Source organism: Panthera uncia, chromosome F1 (assembly GCF_023721935.1).
Source record: "Panthera uncia isolate 11264 chromosome F1, Puncia_PCG_1.0, whole genome shotgun sequence".
Lineage (NCBI taxonomy): Eukaryota > Metazoa > Chordata > Mammalia > Carnivora > Felidae > Panthera > Panthera uncia.
This window is the reverse complement of record NC_064813.1, coordinates 27,727,936-27,754,646: the sequence shown is the minus strand read 5'-3', so window position 1 is coordinate 27,754,646 and position 26,711 is coordinate 27,727,936. Positions and strand designations below refer to the sequence as shown.

Below are 26,711 nucleotides of genomic sequence, written 5' to 3'. Positions count from 1 at the left end.
TCTGCGATGAGAGTGTGGAGACTGCTTGGGATTCTCCCTCTCCTTTCTGTCTGTCCCTCCCCCCGCCCCCCCCACTCAGAATAAATAAACTTTAAAAATTTTTGAAATTTCTGTTGCCTTGGGGCACCTGGGTGGCTCAGTTAGTTAAGTGTCCGACTTCAGTTCAGGTCATGATCTCACAGTTCGTGGGTTCGGGCCCCGCACAGGGCTCTGTGCTGACAGCTCAGAGCCTGGAGCCTGCTTCCCGATTCTGTATTCCCCTCTCTCTCTGCCCCTCCTCCACTCGCGTTCTGTCTCTCTGTCTCAAAAAATAAACATTAAGAAAAAAATTCTGATGCCTTTCCCCCTCAATTCATGGCACCTTATATTGTGAATTTAGACAAATAATAGACCATCTCAGACAAGATACTGTCTACCAGTCCTATGAGAGAAGTCAAAGTAGTCCCACCAGAACAGCAGCCTACGCTGTGGTACAGTTATTATTGTTTTACCACTTGCTAATGAAGGGTGAAACATTCTGATCGCTGCCAGTGCCTGCTTGGCTGTGATAGTGAATGGTGAACTGTGGTAACTTAGAGCACTTCGTTTCATGGATTACTTTATCAGTGCAAGTCACTGTTTTTGCTCCCACATAATCTGCAAAGTGAGGAACATGAAAAGAACATGTTGGCTCAACTCCTTCTAAATTTAAACACGTTTCGAGTGAAAAAGTAAAATTGTCATCAACATCACCATCATTGCCACCATTATTTTTATCAATAGCTGACACTCAGCAGTACCTGAGCCATGAAAGTGACTTTTTATGGCCAGGAGAGTGATTTTAGCTGGCTAATATTCATTGGGACTACTCACCACCATGGGTCAATCACCATACTAAGACCTTTATGTGTATTATGTCACATAATATTCATTACTGTTTTATAAATGGGGAAGCTGAGGCATTTTAGTAATTTTTTAGTAACTTTCTCAGTGATACAGTGGAAAAGCTAGCATTCAAACCCAGATAATTGGGCTCTAGAGCCTACAGTCTTAACCACTGTGCTATACTGACCTCCGTATACTTGGAAATAAATTTGAGTGAGTGTGTTTGACTTATTAGAGGAAAATGATGGCAAACCAAAGATAGCATAGCTGTTTTGGCAATTCAGATCATTAACGCTTACAAAGTCTAACTTCCTAAAATGCAAAAAAAATTAATTTAATTTTAATTTTAATTTAATGTCTATTGTATTACTTTTAGGGCCTTTTGATGATAGATGAATTATATCGTTGTATCATTTTACCACTTATAGTGTTAAAAAATTATTTAATGACACTTGTAAAAGAAGGTGAGGCAAGTTTTCTTTAGGACTATTGTGATAGGTATAACCACTAGAGTGGACTTTTGTGGTAGGGGAGAGAGATTGGATTCAACTCTGAATACAGCAAGGCAAAGCAGGAGTTTACAGCCATGGAGAAGAGAGGGGTGTCAATGGATAGAAAATTACTGAGACGAAACATTAAGGTAAAGGAGGATTTGGGCCAAAACAACTTTCAGGATTCTTGTTGAAGGCCTATCGGGTGATCAGATATCACCTTGGCAGAGGTGGCGAATAAGGAACTCGATCAGATACAGAGGGTGATCAGATATTTAGGATGGGGGATTCTGTCTATACTGACTTAGGAGGATTCCTGCTAGAACTGGACTTTACATGGAAGGATACAAGGAGCCCAAGGTTTAGTCAAAACAGAGAGCCCAGAAGAGCCTGAACAAACTTTGATCAATGAGAGAATCTTTGCCGATAAATAGTACAGTTTTTATTTATTGATGCCAAGTAGGGTCAGTAATATGACATCAAATTATACTGAAGTTCCTATAGGAAAATTCTTTTAACAATACCTTTAAAGTATGATTGCCAGGAAATGTGTTATCATAGAAGTTCAGACTCCTGGCTTATAATCTCTCTCAAAATGTGGGACAGCTTGTCATTCATATTTTTTGCTAAGAAGTAGTTCCTCATTTTTTTTTTTTTTAATGCTGTTGGGTCACTTTTCTCCTTTCTTGGGAAAAGGGGAGAATCAGGTAACAGGCAGTTAAATAGCACAAGAATTTGCAGCCATTTATAGAAATACTTCATCACACTTTGAACAGATAGTTGGCCCGCATTTAGCGGTCATGTTTTATCAAAAATGCACATCTTTAAAAGCACTCAGACTCAGGACGACTGGGCGGCTCAGTCGGTTAAGCGTCTGACTTCGGTTCAGGTCATGAGCTCGCGGTTCGTGGGTTCGAGCCCCACATCGCGCTCTGTGCCGACAGCTCAGAGCCTGGAGCCTGCTTCGGATTCTGTGTCTCCCTCTCTCTTTCCCCTCCCCCACTGGCACTCTGTCTCTGTCTCTCAAAAATGAATAAACATTAAAATAAATAAATAAATAAATAATAAATAAAAACACTCAGACTCAAATCTAAGATGGTTTGATGCTCTCTCTGTGAGAGGCATGTGGGGACTGAGAAGAACTTTGAGATGAACCGCTTCCCTTCTCCTGGGTTGTCCTCACTTTGAGTTGTTCTCACCAGGGAATGGTGGACAGACCTCTATAACTAAATGTGCTTGTTCTTCTCCCCTCGCATCATCGCTCTCTCCATCCTCCTGCATCTCACCAAGCACATCTTTGCATGGGTGAAAAGGGGGATAGGACGAACTTCCAATTACTAAAGAAAAACCTGGGGAGGTTAGGAAATGATGTGCAGGTAGATTATTATCATTTCTTGGCAAAATTATTTTGCAAAGGAAATTTCCTCTCAACTTTTAGCTTTCTGTGTAGGTTATGTAAAAGAATCTTGTTAGCAAGAAATGCTTGGTAGCAATTTAATCAGACATTCATGATTTTAAATATGTTCAAACACCAGCTGAAGAAATATATAAGTTGGGGGGTGCCTGGGTGGCTCAGACAGTTAAGCGTCCAACTCTTGCTTTTGGCTTAGGTCATGATCTGAGGGTTTGAGCCTCTGCCTCTCTCTACCTCTATCTCTGCTCCTCCCTCCCCACTTCTTGAAAGAGATGAATAACTTAAAAAAAAAAAAAAGAGAGAAATTTTGGAGCACCTGGGTGGCTCAGTTGGTTAAGTGTCCAACTCTTGCTATCGGTTCAGGTCATGATCTCATGGTTCATAGGATTGAGTCCCCCATGGGGCTCTTTACTGACAGCACAGAGCCTACTTGGGATTCTCTCTCTCCCTCACTCTCTGCCTCTCTTCTGCTCATGCACACTCTCTCTCTCACTCAAAATAAATAAATATCAAAAAATGAATATTAAATAAAAATTGAGAAAAAGAAATATATAACTTCCTATAGATTTGCAACTTTACAACAGTGTTGCAGGATTTTATTATGTAAGTTGCAACTGAAGATAGCAAGGGAGCCATCTTGTGAAATACTGTTTGAACTGCAGGCACATGGCTTCTGGGCCAAGAGGAAGTGTGATGAGGTTGAAGTTAAAACAAAATGTCAAAACAGCCCTTTGATTGAGTGACTTTAATTGACACATTTGTTTTGATGCACCTATCTATTCTTTTCCAGTCCAACTAGGTAAAACAGCAAGTATTAGCAGAATGGCATGTCCAGGTTTGGATCCATACTCAGTGGTGTGTAACTGAGAAGAATTCTAAGTTTGAAAAATAGTATCCATCGTCTGGATCCCAGATAGTTAGCTCTAAGCAATTGAGTTAATAGTTTAAATCTCAGCCTTAGCAGTTAGCTGTTTAACCTTGAACACATTATTTTCCCTCAATAAACCTCAGTTTCCACATTCAGAGAGTAGGGATAATTAGTTGTGCTTAATCTCATAGGGTTGTGAATGTTTAATTAAGTATCCATAGGAAGGGATTATCAGTATATCTGGCACATAGTGAGAGAGTGATGTTCAGTAGATAACAGCATTGGCTGGGGCACCTGGGTGGCTCAGTTGGTTAAGTGTCCGACTTCGGCTCAGGTCGTGATCTCGCAGTTGGTGAGTTTGAGCCCCACGTCAGGCTCTGTGCTGACAGCTCAGAGCCTGGGGCCTGCTTCGAATCCTGTGTCTCCCTCTCTCTCTGCCCCTCCCCTGCTCACACTCTGTTGCTCTCTCTCTCAAAAATAAACGGTAAAAAAAATTTTTTTAAATAACAGTGTTGGCCATTAGTTTTATTATTGGCAATGAAGATTATTTTATTATTTTTTTTATTTTTGACAATAAAAACATAGTAATATAGTAATACCACAGCCAGTCTAGAAGAGGTGCTCTAATCAAGGTCATCCTAAATATAAAGGAACAGAGGCAGATTTACCTTCAGGCTAATGAGAGTTCAGCTTCAGGACCCCCCACTTGGTTGGGTTTAGTCCCTAAGTTTGTATTCTCTTTCCTAAAAGCCCCCTTCCCCCACACGGCATAGCTTTAGACCCATAAACCCTGCCCCTGTCACAGGGGTATAAATTAGAATCACTTCTGTAGATATTTAAAAATACATGCGCACATTCCCCTCCCCTCCCTGTGGAAGACAATAATTTAGTTGTTCTGGGGTGGATTTTTTTCCCTAAGTTTCATATGTGATTCTGATGTGGTTTAAAACCAGCGATCTGGAAGAACAATGTACAACTTTGCAAAAGTTCTGAAATGAATACGTCTTTTCAAGACACTATTTAATTGTCTTTTGATTAAGATCATATTTTTCTGGAACCATATTGTTTTCTTTAGTGTTTGGTTAGGTTCTTTGCTATATAGCATAGCTTTAAAAAGACCAGATGTGATTATCATTTCACATTGATTTCTGAAAGGCTTGCTCTTTTTTTTAGGTTGCTAAGTGAGCATACCCTGAATTTATATTGTTCTTTTTCTCACCCACTTCTAACATATTTCTCTTATGCCTTACAGTATTAATGTTTTTCTGCAGCTAAAATAATTTAAATTGTTTTGTGTTAAAATTATATTTTGATTGTTATTTTTAGAGGTGATTTTTAAAATATAATTTGCGCAGATCAAAAACTTCTCTTTTCCTTGTCAGTCCTGAATAAAATTAAAAGCAGTAAAAAAAAAAAAAATTAGTACTGTAGAACTATTTAATCTGGTAAGTCTATTTAACTAAAATATGGGGTATTAACAAAAGCCCATAGATAATTATTTTCAATTCAACCAATTTTCTTCCGCATCTGTTATGAGCGAAGCACTAAACAAGACATGGAAAGGGAAGAAAAATTCTTAAAACACAGTCCCTTGAAGTTTATCATCAAAAAGAAAGGTAAAAGCATATGATTAAATGGCAAGAACTCATGTTAGAGTAATGTATAATTTCTCCAAAAGCAGCAGAAAATACTGTGTTTGTTGAGAGAAGGCAAGATGGTACCTGGTTGAAAGGGTAAGGAATGGCTGGGTGTTGGAAGGGGGGACAGAATGGACAGACAGGATCTCAACACGATAACTGATGGGCCAGATTTGTGCCAGCTTCAGAACAAACAACATAAAACACATAAAGAATCAGAAAAGTCCAGCTCGGTGTTTTTCAGCAAGTAGTTATGACTCTAGTGTTACCGGAAGGTACAACAATTGTATAACAATGAATATTGGGAAAAAGGGACAGGTGATGTGTACCGAAAGACCTTGGAATACCTAAGTGTTTAGTAGGAGTATCAGGACTTAAAGCTGCTGTGCTCTGGGGAGAATGAACTATTATGAGATGGATTTGTGTGAGAAAAGACCATATTTGGCCTGTTTTGATGCCGTGGGGTAGTGGTGGTGGAACAGGTAAGAAGCAGGGAACGAAATCAAAGGGTGGTCGTGCAGAAGGGATCGGCCTCATTGCTTACAAAGCCACGTGGCTTCGGGGTCTGGGCATGAGGGAGATTTGAGAACTCTGGCTGCTGTGTGATGATTGCTTTACCGCCAACAAGATGGTGGTGCTGAGGCTTAAGTGTCGGGTCAGGCTGTCATCTAGATGACAGAGTTCAGGGGTCTCCTCAGCACACTTGGTGTGGGAGAGTGGGGGCTGGAGAAGGCACACACTTCTGTGAAAATTACCCCGTGAGAAAAACCTTTATAAGACAATCCATGAGGTATTAAAGATAAAGGTCACTAAAAGAGAGTGGCAAGACAAAGTAAGATGCCACTGTAGTTATCTGCTGGTCACCACTAAGAACAAAACCCTGAACTACTGTAGGGAGGGGGATGAAACTTGCTAGTCTGGTCATTTTTAAGGGAAAAGTACTATCCAGAAGTCAAGCAATAAATAAGAAGTGTGAATGCAACCTATGAGCAGAAGAGATTTTAAGGGATAAAGAGAGACGATAGAGGGATATCTTCATGTAGCACCTTTTCTTTTTTTTTTTTTTTAACATTTATTCATTTTTGAGAGACACAGAGAGACAGAGCATAAGCAGAAGTGAGGCAGAGGGAGAGGGAGACACAGAATCCGAAGCAGGCTCCAGGCTCCGAGCTGTCAGCACAGAGCCTGACGTGGGGCTCGAACTCATGAACCGTGAGATCATGACCTGAACCAAAGTCGGACGCTTAGCCGACTGAACCACCCAAGCGCCCCCATGTACCACCTTTTCATAACCCCAGCGTTTTGGTGAGATCCACAACCAAAGAGCTGTTTGAGAACATTTTAGATGCAAGCTCTGAAACTTTATCAGGTACTCTTGAAAATCTTAGCACTTAGCGTGAGGAACTGCCAGAAGAGAATGCAGAGGGGCTACAATAAAGGGGAGGCAGCAAGAAAGGAGCTTGGGGAAGCATTAAGTTATTTAGACATCCAGTGGAAATGCACTAGGGCTGTAGTGGTGACTAAGACATGGTGCCTGGCCTTCCACAACTTCTGATTACAGAACTGATGGTTACAATCTAGAGAGATAAGTCTTAAGATAGGGAAATGTGTATGCAGGATGGGGGTCAAACCCAGTCTTGGGGGTGCGTAGCAAGGCTCAAGGAGAGCATCTTGGAGAAATTAATATCTAACCTAAGTAATGATGGATATTTAAGGGTGAGTCAGATGAAGAGTGGGTGCGTGGAGGGTGTACATTTGAGACAAAAGAAGAAACATAATCAGAGGAAGTTCGATGAACTTACTTGGGTCTTTCATCTATGTGGTACTTCTTTTCACATAGGGCAAGATATTTTTTTCCCTTCCAGAATAGTAATCAATATACTGAAACATTTTAATTAAATAATCACTCAATTTCCAACCTACCTGTAATATTTTAAAGAAAATCATATGTGCACATGTGTTCTTTTCTGTTTTGACCCATCCCATTCTACAGTAGCTCAAGCTGTTCCCTAAAGGTCTTGTATATGTCTTGATAAGGTAACTTACAGGTATTTCACATTTCCCTTAATCTTATAAATAAGGCATTTTTCCATTTAATTTAGCACATTTAAGGTAGTGCTGAAATATTATAATGCCGTTGGTTTCTTCATATATATCATGCCTTCAGCACTTTTGCTGAGCTTCTCTCTGTACAACAACTTCCAGTATTCCCCTGTATTTGCTAGATATTTAATTCTACCTGCAACTAATATGTTTCTCTTCATAATAAATATTTCTTTTACATGTTCACTGCCACTACATGTGCTAGAGCTTTCAGAATAATACTATACAGTAGTTGCAAAGTGGATGTCCTTTTTCCCTCCAATTCGAAGGCAATTCCTTTTGTGCTTTAGTATGAAGTGTGATAGTAAATGTTTTGAGATAGATCATGATAAGACAATAATTTTCTATTTCTAGCATTCAGAGAACTACAAGAAATGGTAGAGAATATTGTCCAGTGCCTTTTGATCTATAAATGTCATGTACTTACCGAGGCTTTCCAAACTTTTTTTTACTGTTGTGCAATATTTCAAGTAGTAGGAATGTCTACAAAGAATAATATTGCACATAACCATCTATCGTTCTCTTTCATCACATCTTAACACTGCTTTATGCTGTATTTGTTGTTACTCTTTTTAGATAAAATAATACAGGAATTTGAAGGCTTTTAATCATCCTTTCCAGTCTCACTGGGTAGCCCCCTCTCCCCACCCCCACTCATTAACATTCATTGTTTCCTTGATCTTCTCTCCCCTTTGGGCAGGTACCCCTGCTTCCAGATATGTTTGGGTCTGTTTCTGAGCTCTCTATTGTGTCCTGATTGGTCTGTCTTTCCCTGTTCAATACCACATTGTCTTAATCATATTGTTTTTAGCTAAAGTAGGTCATCATGTAGGACAAATCTGCCCACCTCATTTTTCCCCCCAAAATTTTCTTAGCAATTATTGGTCCTTTACTTTCTTACATGATTTTTATAAAAGTTCATAAAATTTTACTGAAAACCCTTGCAAAATATCTATTACAATTGCATTGTATTTAACATAAATTTGGTAAAAATTAACACCTATATCTTTCTTCATTTCTTCAGGTTTCTTTTGCAGCTTTTTTTGGTAATTTTCTCCATCAAATACTTAAATGTTATTTATTATATTCTTAGCTGTCTTAATTGCTAATGTTATTAAGATCCTTTGATTTTGTACTACATTTAGTGATTGGTTCTTTCTGGGAGTATAGGAATGTCATGTGTGTGATTAGGTCCCAGACACTGGGCCTAAAATACCTGGGTTTGAATCCCAGCTCTCCCACTTTTACTAGCTGTGTCTATCCTTGGGAAAATGATTTAACCTTTCTGTCCTTCTATTTCCTCATTTGAAAAATGGAGAGTATTAGTACCCACCTCACAATGGTTATTGTGAAAATTAAGTCAATTAATACGTTTAATTGGTTGTAAGAGTGCTTAGCACATATAAATATGCTGTGAAATAGTTTGCCTACTGACTGTGCTAAATACATTGATCTGCTAATCTTCAACCAATAGTACGATTAATAGTAATTACAATAATTATTGTTATAGCACCTAACATATATGGAGAATATAATAAAATTTCCTGAGCACCTTTCATGTGATACCTAACTCTATGAAATAAATAATAATAGCAATATACCATTTATCAAATGAGGAAATAATTTACCAAAGGCCACATATTTCTTGAGTCAGGAATCCAGGAATGGCTATAATATATTGGAAACACAGAGTTTTTATCCTTGTATTTCTTTCAATCAGTTAATTTTAGACTTTTTAGACTTTTAAGAGCCCTGATGTTTGGAGGCGCCTGGGTAGCTCAGTCACTTAAGCCTCCAACTTCGGCTCAAGTCATGATCTCGCCGTTCCTGAGTTCGAGCCCCACGTCGGGCTCTGTGCTGACAGCTCGGAGCCTGGAGCCTGCTTCGGATTCTGTGTCTCCCTCCCTCCCTGCCCCTCCCCTGTTCACACTCTGTCTCTGTCTCTCTCTCTCAAAAATAAATAAACATTAAAAAAAAAAAAGCCCTGATGTTTGCATATCTTACTATAAATCTGTGGACTTTTCACTAGATGGCCAGTATTTAACATCTTAAAAGATACTGATAAATCTAAATAGCTAATTCCATCTGACACAAATACGAATTCACCTTACAAGCTGCTTGATATAAATATGCATGTACCTCACCTCCATCTCACCAAAAAGTTGCATTGACATGACAAAAAACATATGAAAATTATGGGGGGAAAGTCCATAGTGTGTGGAAGGCAGGGGAGATGTCGAAGGAACCACAACAGGAATGGATTTGAGAATGATGTGTAGCATATAGATTCAGGTGACAATGAAATTCGAATTAAGGAGCCCATATTCCAGATACGAGCAAAATCTAGGATTCTAAAGAGAAAGTTTTCTAAGGGAACTTCATAAAGACTCCAAAATTAGAAGCAGAAGTGAGCCCAGGGGCGGCAGCCTATAAATTAATCAAAGTTCTGTGGAACCACTAATCTTAACTTGTACAGTAGCTGACTCCAGTCTTCCTCCAGAATAAAGCTGTGACTGCAACTTTTCCATCTGAAAGGTTACCAGGGAAAGCACTTTGAAAAAGAGTAAGGTTGTTATGCAGATTTCAGTCCATGCATTCTCTACAGATGAAGTGTTCTAGAGATTTAATCATTCCCTTCTCTCTGCTACTGAGGGAGACACGCTTACAAATGGATATTTCCCTTATTCCTTTAAATATCTCTTACAAAAAGGTAACTTCTAGTTGGTTTGCTAAGTTCCTTATGTGCCCACAGCTTCTTAAAAATAACTGGCTTAAAATAATCAGTATGCCGGGGTGCCTGGGTGGCTCAGTTGGTTAAGCATCTGACTTTGGCCAGGTCATGATCTCGAAGTTCCTGAGTTTGAGCCCCTGCTGTCAGCACAGAACCTGTTTCAGATCGTGCGTTTCCCCCCTCTCTGCCTCTCCCCCTCTTGCTTTCTGTCTCTCTCAAAATAAATAAATAAGCTTAAAAAATAATAATCGGTATGCCAAAGAGACATCTTAGGGTGGCAAAATTTGCTCTGCTACACCTTTGAAATCCTTAGAACATTAAAAAAAAGTTAACAATTTCGGGGCACCTGGGTGGCTCAGTCGGCTGAGTGTCCTATTTCAGCTCAGGTCATGATCTCACAGTTTGTGAGCTTGAGCCCCACGTCAGGCTCTCTGCTGACAGCTCAGAGCCTGGAGCCTGTTTCGGATTCTGTGTCTCCCTCTCTCTCTGCTCTTCCCCTGCTCACATGCTGTCTCTCTCTCAAAAATAAAGATTTTTTAAAAGTTAACAATTTTAAGGTTGTTGGTTATTTTTTGGTAGGTGTTTGAATGAAAACGGGATTTCGAAAGTTGCTATTTAGCTTTCATCTTTAAGTAATTTTAGCATATTTGAATTCTCTTAAATTAAGGCAGGACACTCTTCCAATAAATGACCACGAAATCTCTATAGTTAATAGTATTGTCAGTATAGAGAGACAGAAATACATTTAATGAAAATATTGGCGTTATTGCATGTATTACCCCCTTCAGTTTTCAGCATCTAGTTTAACTGGAACATTAGCTCTACTTTGTGGATTATTGAAATGTTTGCTTATTAAAATATTTTATATTAAAATATATTTTTAAAGGATTCTTAACTAGTTGAAATCTATGATTAATATCTTTTAATATTGGGGAGTTTCTGAATTACCCTTGAGGTTGTTAAAAAACAAATTTCACTGAGTACATTTGAATTGGCTTTATTAAATGATTCATGAATTGGGCAGCATCCCATCTAGCTAGCAGAGGGGAGCTCGGAGGAGTTGTACAACATCCAACACTTTTAGAGAGTAAGTATGGGACGATAAAGTTACTGGTAAAAGGAAAGGATTCTCCGGGCAAGATAGCTTTCCCTGAGAGGGAAGAGCAGGAAATCTTATTATGTGGATCACCTCATCTTCCTTTAGGGGTGGGCAGAAGATGAGGGTGTGATGGAGAGGGCTGGCGTGGTCTGCCACACTTTGGCTCTGATAGGAAAATTCCTGACCTACTGGTTAAGGTTAGGACTAAGGCTACATTTCTGGGTAAAGTTGAAACTGCAAGTAGATTAGCTATGAAGCCCCAGTTTGGGGATTCGGCCTAAGTGGTGCCATTTTGGGCCCGTGGTTTGTTGTTGTTGTTGTTGTAATTTTTTTTAAGTTTATTTTTATTTGTTTTGAAGACTTAGGCAGTGTGAGTGGGGGAAGAACAGAGAGAGAGAGAAGACAGAGAATCCCAAGCAGGCTCTGTGCCATCAGCGTGAAGCCGACATGAGGCTCGAACTCACAAAACCACCAGATCGTGACCTGAGCTGAAACCAAGAGTCGGATGCTTAGCTGACAGAGCCACCCCGGGGGCCCCTGGGCCCCTGGTTTTATAGCTGGGGTGCCGGGGTCAAGAGCACCTGGCTCTGGGGTTCCCAAACAGACCATGTCCGGGCACTCTCTGCTGACAAAATCCAAAGGCAGAGAAATGAGTGGCAGTGAAGCAAGAAAGAAATTTATTTCAGACAGGCCAACGCTGGGAAGACAGAGGACTAGCATCTCAAAGACTGCCTCCATAGGCCAAAAATACTTGCAGGTTTACTTACAATGTGGGGCAAACGTGGGTGGGCAGGCCCAGGTAGGCAGCGAAGGTTAAATGGACCATTGTCTTGCGGTCAATTACAGGCAGGGTCTTCCTGGCTCAGTTAAGACTTTATCGCTTGAGGGGGCAGTTACAGTCTCCTGCCTGTGGCAAGTGCTAGGCTGGAAAGAAGAATCCAAGCAGAAAGTTTGAGGTCAAAATGGAGAGACCCAAAGTCCTGGTTCAGTTTTCTTGTTTCTTTTTAACAAGATCATATGTTTTAAACTATTACTCATTTATAATCAATTTTTTTTTTTTGTATTTAGGATTTGGAAATATCTCACCGCGCACAGAAGGGGGGAAGATATTCTGTATCATTTATGCCTTACTGGGAATTCCCCTCTTTGGTTTTTTGTTGGCTGGAGTTGGAGATCAACTAGGGACCATATTCGGAAAAGGAATTGCAAAAGTGGAAGATACATTTATTGTAAGTATAATAGACTTTTAACTACATATGTTGTTGCATTTTTTAAAATTAAACTTTTCTATCACCTCAGGTACAGTTAGACATTGAAGTTATTGGGTTTTCCATAACCTTTTATGCATGTAACTCACTGCATAGTTATTTTTATATTTAATTTGAATGAGTAAATTAATGCATGAGAAAAACCCAAAAATACGTAGAAATAAAGTAGAAATTTGACAGCCCTAGGTTCAAATTCCAGATGTCTTGCTGTATTCTCTCTTTTTAAAAACACATTTGAATGTTTATTTTTGAGAGAGAGAGAGGGACGGGCAAAGAGAGAAGGAAACATAGAATCTGAAGCAGGCTCCAGGCTCTGAACTATCAGCACAGAGCCCAACACACGGCTCAAACCCATGAACTGCAAGATCATGACCTGGGCCAAAGTCGGCAGCTTAACCGACTGAGCCACCCAGGCACCCAGTCTTGCCATATTCTCTTAAGTTAGCTATTTTACCCTGAAACCTCCCTTTTTCATTTCTATGATGTGAATAGGTACTGGTGATGGAGACATCACTCTGAGAATTAGAGATAAAAATAAAAGCTTCATGTAGCTAGTAAATACCTGATGGTATTTTCTCATTTAAATTTGCTATGGTATCTTTTTTTGTTGCTGGTGGCATTCTAAACTTATATAGCCCTTTTGTGAAGGACATCATATTTAGCAAACCCGATAAAGGCGATCCTGTAACTTAATTCAGTGATGTCACTGATAGAAACTTACCTAAGGGGTGTAATTCAGTAGAACCACAAATAATACACTCGAAGATGTTCATCACTATATTATACTCAATAGAAAAAATAAGTAAAACGAAAATGCTTTTATTAGAATTATAAATGAAAGATAGTAATAAGACCACTATGATTACAAGCTTCTATTCTTGAAGGAAATTACCAAGAAAATGGTTGCATGAGAGGGTGGGATTATAAATGATATGTTGTTACCATCACCACTATTACAAATGCATTTTACTTATTATTCAATAGCGTTTCATCTTTTCACAAACATTTCAACAAAGCATTTTACATTTAATTATGTTGATGAAATAAGGCTACTGAATATTGGTTTTTCCATATATATTCCAGTTTTCAGCATTAGTTATATTTTATATTCAAGTTCACACTTCACCCTCAGGTATTTTTACAGTTAGAATGGAGTAGTATGGTGATTCCAAAATATGAGTGTCATCCTGTTTGGGGTATTATACTTCTCTTATATTGATATTTAAAGTATCTTGTACTTACATTAATTGAGAGGGAAGATTAGTGCCGTCAACTTGGTAATGCTGAATTGTTCATTCATTCAACAAATTTTTTTCTTAAATTTTTTTTTAATTTGAGCAGAGTTGACATACAATATTGCATTAGTTTCAAGTGTATGACTTAGTGATCTGACAGGTTTAAACATTATGCTGTCTTTGCCATAATTGGGTATAGCAACCATCTGTCCCATTACACTGCTATTACAATATCACTGGTTTTCTTACGTCGTGCCTTTCATTCCCTTGACTTATTCATTCCATAACCGGAAGCCCGTATCTCTGTCTCCCCTTCACCCATTTTGCCCAATTCTCCCTTTCCCCTCCCCTCTGGCAACCATCAGTTTGTTCTCTGTATTTATAGTTCTGATACTGCTGTCTGTTCGTGTATTCGTTTGTTTTATTTTATTCAACGAATTTTGGGTTGCCTACTGGATGCCAGGCAACGTTTTTCATGCATCTACATGGGGGCATAAAACACATAAAACACCTGGTAGTGAATACGTGACAGTGGTCATGATTCCACACTTAGTACTAACCACTGTTGTGAGAACTTTACAAACACAAATTCGTCCAAATTTCACTTATGTGATAAGGATGGTGGACTAGAGAAACTTTTTTTTTTTGCTTTCCATTCTAATTGGTTTCCTAGATCGTTATCTCCAGAAATTTGTCAAGTTTTAAAACTTAGTGGTTTTTATATGGTGGGGATGCGACCTATAATTTTAATAGCAGATAGGAAAGATCCAGTTAGAGATATTTAGCCTCAAATGAAGATCCGGAGATAAATTGTTGTATGTACAAACATATATACAAATATGTTATACTGAGGAGATTCCTGATAAGAGAAGAAGGTGAAAAAATATGGGTACTCTGAAGACAGCTGTCGTGAAGGGATATTGAAGATTTATCCTTGCCTCCATGTCATGTTTGATTTATTCCGTTGTACAATTTAAAGCCATAGAAGAGAGAGATAATTCATCTGGTTCACAGGGAAATCAACTGTGGCCATTAAGTCTGTGAGCACTTCAGCTGACTCAATTGAATAATGATAGGAAAACATAAAGGGAAATTTTTCATAAAATTAATAATTTTTATCAATTATCAGTAGTCAATATTTAATTTTTTAATGTTTATTTATTCCTGAGAGAGAGAGAGAGAAAGAGACAGAGACAGAGGGCAAGCAGGGGCGGGGCAGAGAGAGAGAGACAGTATCCAAAGCACATGCCAGATTCTGAGATGTCAACACAGAGCTTGACGTGGGGCTCGAACTCACAAACAGCAAGATCATGACCTGAGCCAAAGTCGGACGTTTAACCAACTGAGCCACCCAAGCGTCCCATCAATAGTCAATATTTAGTTAACAGTTCACTTTTCTCTATTTTGCTATATTTCCAGATTATGCTTGGCTCGCTATCAGCAGGATGCCTATAGGATAGAAATATTTCAAAAGTAGTTCACATAAACAAGGAATGATGTAAATCTCAAATTGTATTCACAGAGCAAATGTAATTTATTTTGAAAGTATTTTACCTGTTGTAAATCTATGTAAGGGTAAAGTGGCATCGTCATGAGCATTGATTGCTTTGAGTTAGGTGTGTTCTCTCCAATTTTTATAAGACAATTGAAAATTAATCATGAAAGGGAAAAAAATAACATCCTTACTTGCTAATTTGTTGATAGCTGTGTGTTAGGTTAGCTTTGCAGGTGCACCAATAATCAATAAATCTCCATCAGTGTCTCTTTCTCGCTGTCTTCACTCTCACCCATAGAAGTGGAATGTTAGTCAGACCAAGATTCGCATCATCTCAACCATCATATTTATACTGTTCGGCTGTGTACTCTTTGTTGCTCTGCCTGCGATCATATTCAAGCACATAGAAGGCTGGACTGCCCTGGACGCCATTTATTTTGTGGTCATCACTCTAACAACCATTGGATTTGGCGACTACGTAGCAGGTAAGTTTTTCCTGGCACCAACAGTACTCGCCTAACCCGTGTCCTTTAGACTTTTTGCTTGGGTTCATAGCACAACACAGTGTGTCTGTCTTAATTTCCCAGGCCTGCCTTAATAAACAAAATTCCCCAAACTGGGTGGCTTTGACCAAAAGAAATTCATTGCCTCACTGAAGTTCAAAATCAGGGTGACAGTAGGGGCACGATCCCTCTTGAGACTCTAGGTGGCCTTCCTTCCTCCTTGTTTCTTTCAGCTTCTGGAGGAGGCAGTCAGTTTCTGCCTGTCCTGCCCCATTATTATCCCTGCTTATGACGTCACATGGCATTTGTTCTCTCTGTGTCCCTGTAGCTGTGTCCCTCTTCTTATATGGACACTGGTCATACTGGATGGAAAGCCCACTCTACTCCAGTATGCATTCAGATTAACTAATTACATCTTCAAGGACCTTATTTTTCCTATAAGGCCATGTTCCAAGGTCCTGGGGACTCACATACCATTTTGAAAGACCATTTAATCCATAACAGTGACAGAGACAAAAGATAAGTCATTCTTCTGTGACAGTGGAGGTAAGCAGAAAGGTGCAGTTGAACATTTAGATTTCATTCTAGGAAAGAAATATATGTTGCTGTTTGTTCAGAATCTTATATTCCCACCTTAGTTTCAGAAACCAGACAATCTGCCCCTTAATTTTTTTTTGTTTGTTTTTGTTTGTTTTTATTTAGTGTTTCATGAATTCGAGTTTAACTTCTCTTTGCTCTTTTTACTTAAGCCTTTTCATGACTTAGTTTTAAAAACACCTGCAAACTTTAGAAGATATTCTAAGCTATTTTCTAAGCTTCTTTTCTCTAAGATATTTAACTCCTTTAATTTCCAGTTCTCAGGGAAGTATTTTTCACCTTAACCAAAGTGGCCACATTTTTTTGTTTTGTGTTTTTTGATATTTCCTTTTGTACATGTTATTACAATTGCAGTTTGCTTTATTGTTTTATCTCTTAGGTCTTCACTTCCTATCATTTTAATTCTTTCTTTACCATTTATATTATCCAGTTGTCATTATTATTCTAACTCCAGTTTTCAATAAATTATAGTAATGATGGTAAGAGTAACCATGGTGATGTTCTATCATGGACCATTTTGACTAGCTCTTGAAAATCTAAACCATTTTTTTTTTAGAAAATCCAATTTGAAGTATTAGAAAATCATGCTAAACACTATAGTAGGAATGTGCTCTTCAACTTCCCAGAATAAACTCACCAGCCTAATTTAATTTTAAGAGAGTTTTATGCTTTCTGGATGTTTACTGTTCTTTCTCATCCCAAACTTCTTACATGTTTTCAGAGAAAAACTGTTTTGCACAGTTCTCTAATATCTCAGAGAAGCCTGATGGTTCATCTGTTTCTATTGATTTGTTAATTATAGTTGAGCCTGGCAAAGCCCCCCTTTCTAGGGAACATAGATCCTTGAAGGTGGGGATGTTTTACTGAAGGAAGCTTTGCTTTTGGTCAGAAATACTGTGCACATATCTCTGTACTGGATGGAGGCCCCAAAAAGGGGAGGGTGCATCACTCTGCTGGAGATCCTTTAGTTTTCTAATTAGCAAACTGTCGACACAGTAATCGCAGACATTTGTAGCTCCTTAGGAGAAGACACGCTTCTGTTCTAAAGCACCCATTTTTCTAACCTCTCATGGAAGGTGTATGATTGGCTTAAGCAGAAATAGAAAGTGCATTAATGTAGGAGAAAGGAAGACACAGTGAGAAGATAACAAGATTTAGACTTGTGGTATGTTAACCCCCGGTCTCTTGTGCCACTTAATGAATATCAAGTCTTATAACAGCTGTAGCATATACAGGTATTAGTGAGGAGTCTAATGCAAGCTTTGCATTGCATGTGTTATTTTAATTTTAGTTTTTAATTTTGTATGGTAAGGCAATATTTTGTTTCTTTTTCCGCTTTATTGAGATAGAATTGAAAATAAAATTGTAAGATGTTAATAAGTATACACCGTGGTGATTTGATATATGTACATATTATAAAAGCATCTAGTTCATCTAGTTAATTAACACATTAACACATGCATCTTCTCACCTATTTATCTTTCGGAGGGGGCGGGTGGTAAGAACATTTAAGTTCTACCCCTAACATTTCGATAATCTAATACACTGCACATATTACTTTAAGAAATTGACTGACTACCAGTCCAGTATGTGGCCTGGTCTGGTTAAAAAACAAAACAAAACAAAGATTATAAATACATTTTAAAAAGTGGGTAAAATCCTAAAATAATGTTGTATTTGTGACCACAGTGTAAAATGGCTTAGAAAAAAGAACAAATATTTTTACTTTATGGTTTTGTAGAAGATGAAAAAAGAAAACCACCTTTTTTTTTATACTAACCTTAAGAGATCAACACTTGGAAACTGGCTAGAAGAGCAGTTCACTGAGAACATCTTACGTGTAGGAGTGGGGACCCTAAATTCAGAGTTACGGCACAACACTGTAGGGGAGCATGGTAATAAAATGATATCTGTGTGCCATAAGTGGAATCTAATAAACACCCGTTATTACTAAGATTTTATCATATTGCACCCCTTTCTAAATCCATTACTGTAATTTTATTTCTGCAGAGGAAATAATAAAAACGCACTAGAAATATGCCTTGCTAATAATTAGCAAAGGAATTTGATGGGATTCAAGTGACAAATGCTGAGAAAGATAAATTAGAGAAGAGTCTTCACATGCCAGGTCCTTGTGCCCAGGGAGTGGTTTTGGAAGGAGTGTGTACATGAGGCAGATGTGGCCAAGGCTGGGTAGGAAATGTGTACTCTTTGCAAGATTCTTTGGAAAAACAAAAACCTCGAGTTCTTTTTTTAAAGGTCTGGGAAAAGAATTGCCTCACTTAATTCAATAGAGTACACACAAATAGGTTTTGCTTCTGGGTACCTTGTGGCTGTGGAGTAAAAGTTAGCTATTGAGCAAAGTCAAGTACCCCTTCCGGGAAGTATCGGTTGCTTACTTTCTAGAACCTTACCTTTTGAAGTGAGATGTCACTACAGATAGTAATCTCGCTTAAAGTTGGTGTTTTTGCCAAGGAAAAGTAGGAGGCACTGCTCCAACTTAAACCTCCTCATCTTTCTATTGGACTATAAATCTCAAAAGAACGCAAGGATATACCTCCTGCAATGCACACTCCCCATCTGATGCCCTTCTCAAACCTGCAAACCCTGCTCGGAATAGGATTAAGGTTTAATCATGTTCTTGTGTTGAACCCCTTTGAAGACCAATTAAAGAACATACTCTTCAAACTGATATTATTAAAGGAAAATAAGAAATTTTGGAGAGCAATATATAAATTGTTTAGGATACAAGTTGTAATCTTGGTGTAAATATTAGAAGCATCTTGAGAGCAACAAGTAAAGATGTGATGTTCTGAACCAGAACTCTGGAGCACGGTGCTCATCTCCAGGGTATGAGCAAGAAAGTCCATGCCAGGTGTAATTTCTGCCATGGGAAGCAGACAGAACAACTCCTGTTTTGATGTATTTGTAAGCCTCATTCCTTACTTTTTACTTGTTATATGTCGTAGTGTCCATGATGTAATTTGTAAGAACATAATAGATTTCTAATTCATAAATAAACATGCATTTAAATTTGCGTGTGCAAAACCTTTTCACTGTCGGGGATATAGGATCAAAAGTATTTACAGATCACTGGTAAAGACAAATCAACACAGTGTTTAGGTCTCATTGTGTATATGACTGAACAGAGAAATCCAGCATTTAGTAATTTTTCTGCAAGAAGAGACCTGGAAAATTAAAAAAAAAATTAATGTTTATTCATTTTTGAGAGACACAGAGAGACAGAGTGTGAGCAGGGGAGGGGCAGAGACTAAGGCAGACACAGTATCTCAAGCAGGCTCCAGGCTCTGACCTGTCAGCATAGAGCCCCACACAAGACCCGAACCCACAAACCGTGAGATCATGACCTGAGCCAAAGTCAGACGCTTAACCGACTGAGCTACCCAGGCGCCCCAAGACCTGGAAAATTTTAATTTTATATTTGTATTTATGCAAGGGAGGTGTTTTAGTGGCTGGCTGGTTACCTTAGTGACTGGTGTGTGCTCCCTCCTGATGGCCTTTTTTGTTCTTTCACTAGCTTTCAATGTTCTAGAACTAAAATGGACCCACGAGGCCACAGGGTCACTCCCACACTTATTTGACACATGAATAAACAGACCCCCATTACTAAGACCAGTGCTTGCAGACTAACCCTTCCTAAAAGGCAAGAAGAAACAATGTCAGTTATTTAGCAAAGTGTTGTTTTAGCAGTGCCTATAATTTATAGTCAAATTATAGAGGTAAGTTAAAATTAATGGCAAAAATTATGTTTGAGAATTTACTGTTAATTTCCTGCATTCTGTTTCTTAACTTTTGCCATCTTATTTTCCATTTGATGAAAAGTCTGGGGTGACAAGTTGTTAAATCATGCTTACCTTGTAGACTGAGACCTAAATCATCCCTTCACTAAAACCTAAGCAGTAGGGGCACCTGGGTGGCTCAGTCTGTTGAGCATCTGATTCTCGATTTCAGCTCAGGTCATAATCCCAGGGTCATCGGATCAAGCCCTGTGTCAGGCTCTGTGCTGAGCTTGGAGGCTGCTTAAGGTTCTCTCTCTCTCCCTCTGCCCCTTTCCCCAACTTGCATGCTCTCTCTCCCTAAAAAATAAAATAAAACAAAACTAAGCAGTAATATTAATTATCTGGAAATGTGTGACAGACTGAAATCTATTCATTCAGGCTTGCCTCTGTGACTGGTCTTTCAGGTCTATGATTTTTTTTTAAAAATGGTGCTTCTTCAAATTTGGAGAGAAGTCATATAATTACCAAATTAAACACAATTTAAAATTCTCCCCCCCACCACCCAAAATAAAATTCTTATCCAAAGCTACTATCTCGTTTATATATACTATTAGGGTAAGAGTGGGTCAAGCAAGTCAAGAAGCACATTTCCACATCTTGTTTAGAAGCTGCCTGAAGAAGTTCTCAAAACACACCCTTTTTCACAAACTAGGTTTGTTCATAAGATATAATTCGAATGAGTGAAAGCCAGATGAAAAATTACAGTTTCACAAATCAGTGTCCTCACATTACCTGCTCTTCTAATAAAAAATAAAAATTTTAGCCAAAAATATAGATGTTCTAAGAAATCCTCATGGTTGATCTTAGGAAAACACATTTTTCATCAGAGCATAAATTACTTTAGCCATCCAGATATGTCTCCTTGGAATTTGGATCAATCTTTAGTTGAATAATGAAATTTTCCATATCTCACAGGTGGCTATTGAAAGTGTAGGGGCTAAGGACTGGTTCTCCCAAGATGGGCCACTATGCCATAAAGATTATTTTGAGTTAAAAGTAACCAAAACCCACCGATGCAGGAAAAGCTCTCTGCCTCCCCCTCAACTGCCTAAATATATTGGAAAAGAGAGTCTGTCCCAGGAAGAGAGCTATTAACAAAGACTCCCCTTTACCTAAGAAACTTACCTGCATGATAGGACAACCTTTGTTTTTCCAAACATCTCTTCTCATCTTCCTGGTAATGGTCTTCCTCCCCTTTGTGTCCTTAGACCCCTACCCCTCTTCTTAGGTCATATAATCTTCATGTTGCTTCACTGTCTTTGAAATTTCACGTCTATGTGGATTCCCTGCCCATACACCTATTAAATTTCCCCTGTTCAATCTGTCTCATGTCAGTTTGATTCTAAGTCGAGCTATAAGGACCATAGGGCAGAGGAAGGGCCTCCTCCTCAACAAAGCTTACTGAGTTAATCAGGCTTTAGGCTTAGTGACGATATGCTCCTCTAAAATATAATTTCAGGGGCGCCTGGGTGGCGCAGTCCGTTAAGCATCCGACTTCAGCTCAGGTCACGATCTCGCGGTCCGTGAGTTTGAGCCCCGCGTCAGGCTCTGGGCTGATGGCTCGGAGCCTGGAGCCTGCTTCCGATTCTGTGTCTCCTCTCTCTGCTCCTCCCCCGTTCATGCTGTGTCTCTCTCTGTCTCAAAAGTAAATAAACGTCAAAAAAAAATTAAAAAAAAAATTAAATATAATTTCGGACTTTCCAAGGTAAAATTCTTCTGATACTTTTACCTTTACTAAATTTTTATAAATTTTCCCAGTTGTCTAATCATTTGTCTTCATTTTTTTTTCTTAGAAAGAACATATTTGCATATCTCATATTAAGAATTAAGTTTTCTTGGGGCACATGGGTGGCTCAGTCGGTTAAGCGTCTGACTCTTGATTTCAGTTCAGGTTATGCTCTCCCGGTTCATGGGTTCTGGCCCTGTGTCAGCCTCCCTGCTGACATCATGGAGCCCGCTTGGGATTCTCTCTCCCTCTTTCTCTGCCCCTCCCATATGCTCTCTTGCTGTCTCTCAAAATAAATAAATAAACTTAAAAAAAAAAGAATCAAGCTTTCTTGGAATTATGTTTTCAAAGTCATTATCAGAAATGAAGTTTTTCGTAACCAAACTATTGATTTCCCTTATAACTGAAAACATGAGTCATTTGGTGGAGTGCTCAGAGCTTGCTGAATGGAAAGGCAATTTATCATGAGAACATACAAATCTCTGTTGAGAAATCATAGCAGGTTTTTTGGTTCAAAACAGTTCTAACAGAGACCCTTTAGAGAACAGTCCTGATGTTGCCTAATGTTTTGCAACTATGTCAGTGGCCAGCTGTTGAACTGATCAATAACAGTAAAAATTTTCCAGGACTTCAGTGGGTAAGAAGGAAAGTAGCTGATGAGGAATGAAGTCTACTGAATGAATAACAGTCACCACTCCCACCACAACAATGTCTCAGAAAAATCACTTTTATCAGAAAGGGAGGGTGTATGTGACTGCTAGGGGAGATGTATTATATTCATCATTCATTTATTTATTCAAGTGTTTAGTGAGCACATACCGGGTATTAGACCCTGTGCTTATATTGTGATAGTGATAATAATTGCTCTAATTCCTTTTCCTTTGGGACAGAATGTTTGAAAATTGAGGGCAAAAATTAAATAGGGAACTTTCTTGTCTTCCTGGTAGTCATTCTGTTTCATAATATAGGAAAATACTGCAAAGAGTCTGGTCACCCCCAGATTCAGCCAGTAACTCTCTGAGAACTCACAAGAGAATGGATGGTTGTCTGCATGGTGAATTAAATAGGATTTGACTCAAATGGGCCAGAAGTCCTAGGACCTGGGGACAAACCAATAAGTTATTTAACTTTTCAGATCCAGAATGGATCTATATAGAAACATGGTGGAAACGTGTGCAGGATAAAAATGAGAAGGAAATATTCAGTGATTGATAGTTGTGGCTTAGTGAGATAGGCAGTAAATTGTACTAAATATAATGAAAAAGGCTCCAGATTGCTCTATAATGAGACTTAAAGGTAGCTTCTAGGAGTAACAATTTTGTACGTCTTACATACTCTAGGTTTCCATCCATGTGAAGGAAGAGTGAATGACAGTGTATTGATCTTTCTTTCTGATCATGAAACTACTGCTCTTCTCATGGCTATTTTCCTAATTTTAGATCAAGTACCTAGTAGGAAATGGACAACATCTTGAATGCTGACATGGCAAATCCCAAAATATAGGTTCAAATGTTAGAGAGACTTAGTTAACTTGTTTTGCCTTTTGTTTTTCTGACTTAATAGCATATGAGAAGTTCGGCTTAGTAGGTGAGCTGTGGTTTAGTACTGAAGTCATACTTCCATTTGTAAAAAAAGAAAGCAGAGTTTGCAACGTTATTGAAAGAGCCTCTTAGTTCTTAAAACCCTAAGGAGAGTCTTCATTCAGTTAAATTGCTTTACTATAAAAAATGTATATACTAAAGCAGAAAATAAATTCCCCCTTTTATATTAAGGCAGGCTAGTTTTATTAATAAAAGTAAAGCTAAACAAACAAAAATTAAAATCAATATTTCATATCTAAACTAAAATGCTTAAAGACCAGGTAAAGAAATGATGCCCATTTTCTTTAGAACAAGGTTCTATGTCCATATCTATATTCTGTAATACAAATATAATTTTAAACCAGAGGAGGGGGGCATGGAGTTGATGACTTTAGTTCAGAATGGCTAGATGATTCTTTAAATCCAGGATTCTCCTCCTCCTCTTCCTTCTCCTCTTCCTCTCCATCCTCCTCCTTCTGCTTTCTTCTTTATAAATATTCTGTGATTCAGGAGCATCTCAGAGAAAGAAAATCAAATATAAGTATCTCAGAGAGGGCATCGCATACTCAAGTTCTTTAGAGCACAATAGGGCCAATTACTAGAAACTGTTGGAATGAGGACAGAAGCATGGTAAGGAGGCTTCTGAAAAAATCGTGCTTATCTTCAGACCCCTGATTTTTCTAGGTAAGACCATTGAGGGGAAGGCTGGGAAGAGGCATACCTTGTTTGACTTAGTGTCTCTAGCCCTAGCTAAGTCTCCACCATGCAGTTTGGACACAAAAGGCTGGTGGATAAATGATAGCAAGGACTGGAGCTGAGACTATAGGTGACATACACAACCTGGTTAGTGGGAAAAAGCCTGTCTTTTGGAGCGAGGAAGCCCTGGTTTTGAATTCTAGCTCTCCTACCTCCTTTCCTGTGTGCCCTGACACATGTTATTTTACCTGCTAAGACTACAACTTCTCTATTGTAAGTGGGACACTTACTGTTGGGATTTCTAGGAGTCAGTACAAAAACCGGCTTTTACTCCTGAGTTCTGAACAGACTATGAAATGGCAATTGAATTATTAGCTTAATTACTGATAAGGGCAGCTGGAGATGTGGCTTAAATCTATGGCGAATGGTCTTACTAAAGCCCTGTCCTAAATCAATGGACACATGAGGAATGCGAACACAACTCCCTCAATACCTGCCCCCCACCCAGGGCGTTAGGATGGAATGATTTCATTTAGATGGGCAATCAGGAAGTCTTACTTTTCAGTCTTCTCTCAATCAGATTGTGAATATTTTGGAAATCAGCTGAAATGAGCATAGACTTGGCTGTATAGAACTACCAGGGCCTTTATTTAGAAAAAAAACAAAAAACCTGTATGTGCCTGCTATAGCCTCATGGGCTGTTCTGCCCCCTAACCAGTAATTCTTTGGGGCCAGGTAGGAGATGGCTTTTTTTAATGCGGGATGGAGAGATTGTTCCAAGCAAATTCACTATTGCTAAAATGGGTTCCTAGCAATAATGCCATAAATAAAAATAATAATAATAATAATAAAGTTTTCCTGACCTATATTTTTAGTAGTTTAATCTGCTAGATAGATTTTGGCTGATCTCCTTACTTAAGCACTAAGGAGAAAGCCAGAGAAAAATGGCGCCCATGGGAGTCAGGAAGAGACTTATTTTAACTACTTGGAATAGTTCATAAGATTCCTGAAAGCTTTGTACCTCCACCCCTCTTTACTTATTTTTATTACCATCTGTCTATTCTCCTATAATGATTAGCCAGGAAGGTCTGAAAATGGAAAGGACTTGTGCACGTATTTTCAGTGGCAACAAAGAAAACAGCAGTGAGGTGACTGTTCCTGCCAAGTGGGTGAGGAACCCAGGAGGGGAGGGCGGGTTGTAGCAGACTGCAGGCTGCAGCTCAGGAGTCTGTGGAAAGAGGGGAAAAAATGATAAGGGTGGCAGAGTAGAGATGGGGGTGGGGGGCACAGGCAGCAAATCCAGGACAGAGACATTACCCGAGGTTCTGAATAAGCTAAAGACCCATGTACAGGTTTCCTGAATGTAGCTAGACTAAAATTAATGCTTCCAACAGCCAAAAAAAAATTTTTTGTTGATGTTTCCTAATTTAAAAATGAGACCAACAGCCCCTTTTAAGCAAGTTATCTTGACATTACTGATATTTTAATTTGGATTCTTGGATCAAGCAGATGGGATAGTGTGGAAATTAATTCATAAATCTTAGAGAGGACTTATGAGTTGTTTGACAACACTCCTGTATACATCATTTTTCCTTAGATCATTTGCCTGCCGGTATTTCATTCCTAAGAGCAGCAGTTGAGAATGGGAAGCATTCCCCACCCCCACCCCCGGGCTTAGAATCCACCAAAACTTGTGGGATGAACATTTTACCCAAATATAGACCTTTCAGTGATTAAGCTAATTTACTCTTTTCAAACTGTGACATCCTGTTTATAAGAAAGAAGACTTATAAAAAGTCATCTTGAGTATGAACTAACTTTTAAAATCAACATCTTGGTGAACTTATGTGTTAAGTGAGTCACAGCTATTTGGATGAAGACTTTCTGGTTTTGAAAGAGAAAGTACTCGGAAAAAAATGTCATTTTGGTTTCTTTGAAATGGAAACATTTGAAAAATGGAATTCGCTAGAGAGCCTATCGTATAACAAGTTTCCACACACAACTTCTTAAGTCACTTCTGTGAATTTGTAGAACTGCATTCCCCGTGGGCCAACTCTTAACCATCATGAGATGATTTGGCCTCCACAATCCTTCCCAGAAATGGTATTTTTGAAAATTTTACACAAGGTAAAATTTTTGCCATATTTTGAAGGTGATATTATTTACTTTGGAAACTGTGCTTTTCAGATTACTCTTTGTCCCCAAAGAAAGCTGAACTTGTGTCTGTTACTTGCCCAAGAGAAAAATGTTCTCTTTTTACTCTGACCCTTTGATATTTGACAATGTCGTTGTGGGCAACTCGTAGTCTAATATATATGTAGTAATGCTTATTTTCGACTTTGTATTTGACTTTCATGCATACTTGCTATTTATCAGCTGTTCTTCCGAATGGACGGATTGAACCTTTGTGAATGGAGTACATCTGTGACCCCTCTAAGCGTCTAATCTCCGTGCTGTTCATACCACAATCCTGATCTCTTGCTCTGCCCTGTTGAACGTTAGATCTGTATGTAAGGATCCATCCTTCACCTGTTGGTACCGCAAGCACTTCAAACCTATCATGTACCAATTTGAATTACTTTTTTTTTTTTTAGTCACTATTCC

General features: G+C 38.7%; 1 protein-coding gene across 1 annotated transcript in view; it reads left to right on the top strand.

Annotated features, from left to right (window-relative positions):
• KCNK2 (potassium two pore domain channel subfamily K member 2) overlaps positions 1-26,711 on the top strand; it is a 123,076-nt gene that overhangs the window by 53,036 nt on the left and 43,329 nt on the right. The window contains exons 4-5 of the mRNA XM_049635046.1: positions 12,276-12,436; positions 15,504-15,690. Of these exons, the coding sequence (XP_049491003.1) occupies positions 12,276-12,436; positions 15,504-15,690 (348 nt within the window). The remainder of the gene's footprint in view (positions 1-12,275; positions 12,437-15,503; positions 15,691-26,711) is intronic.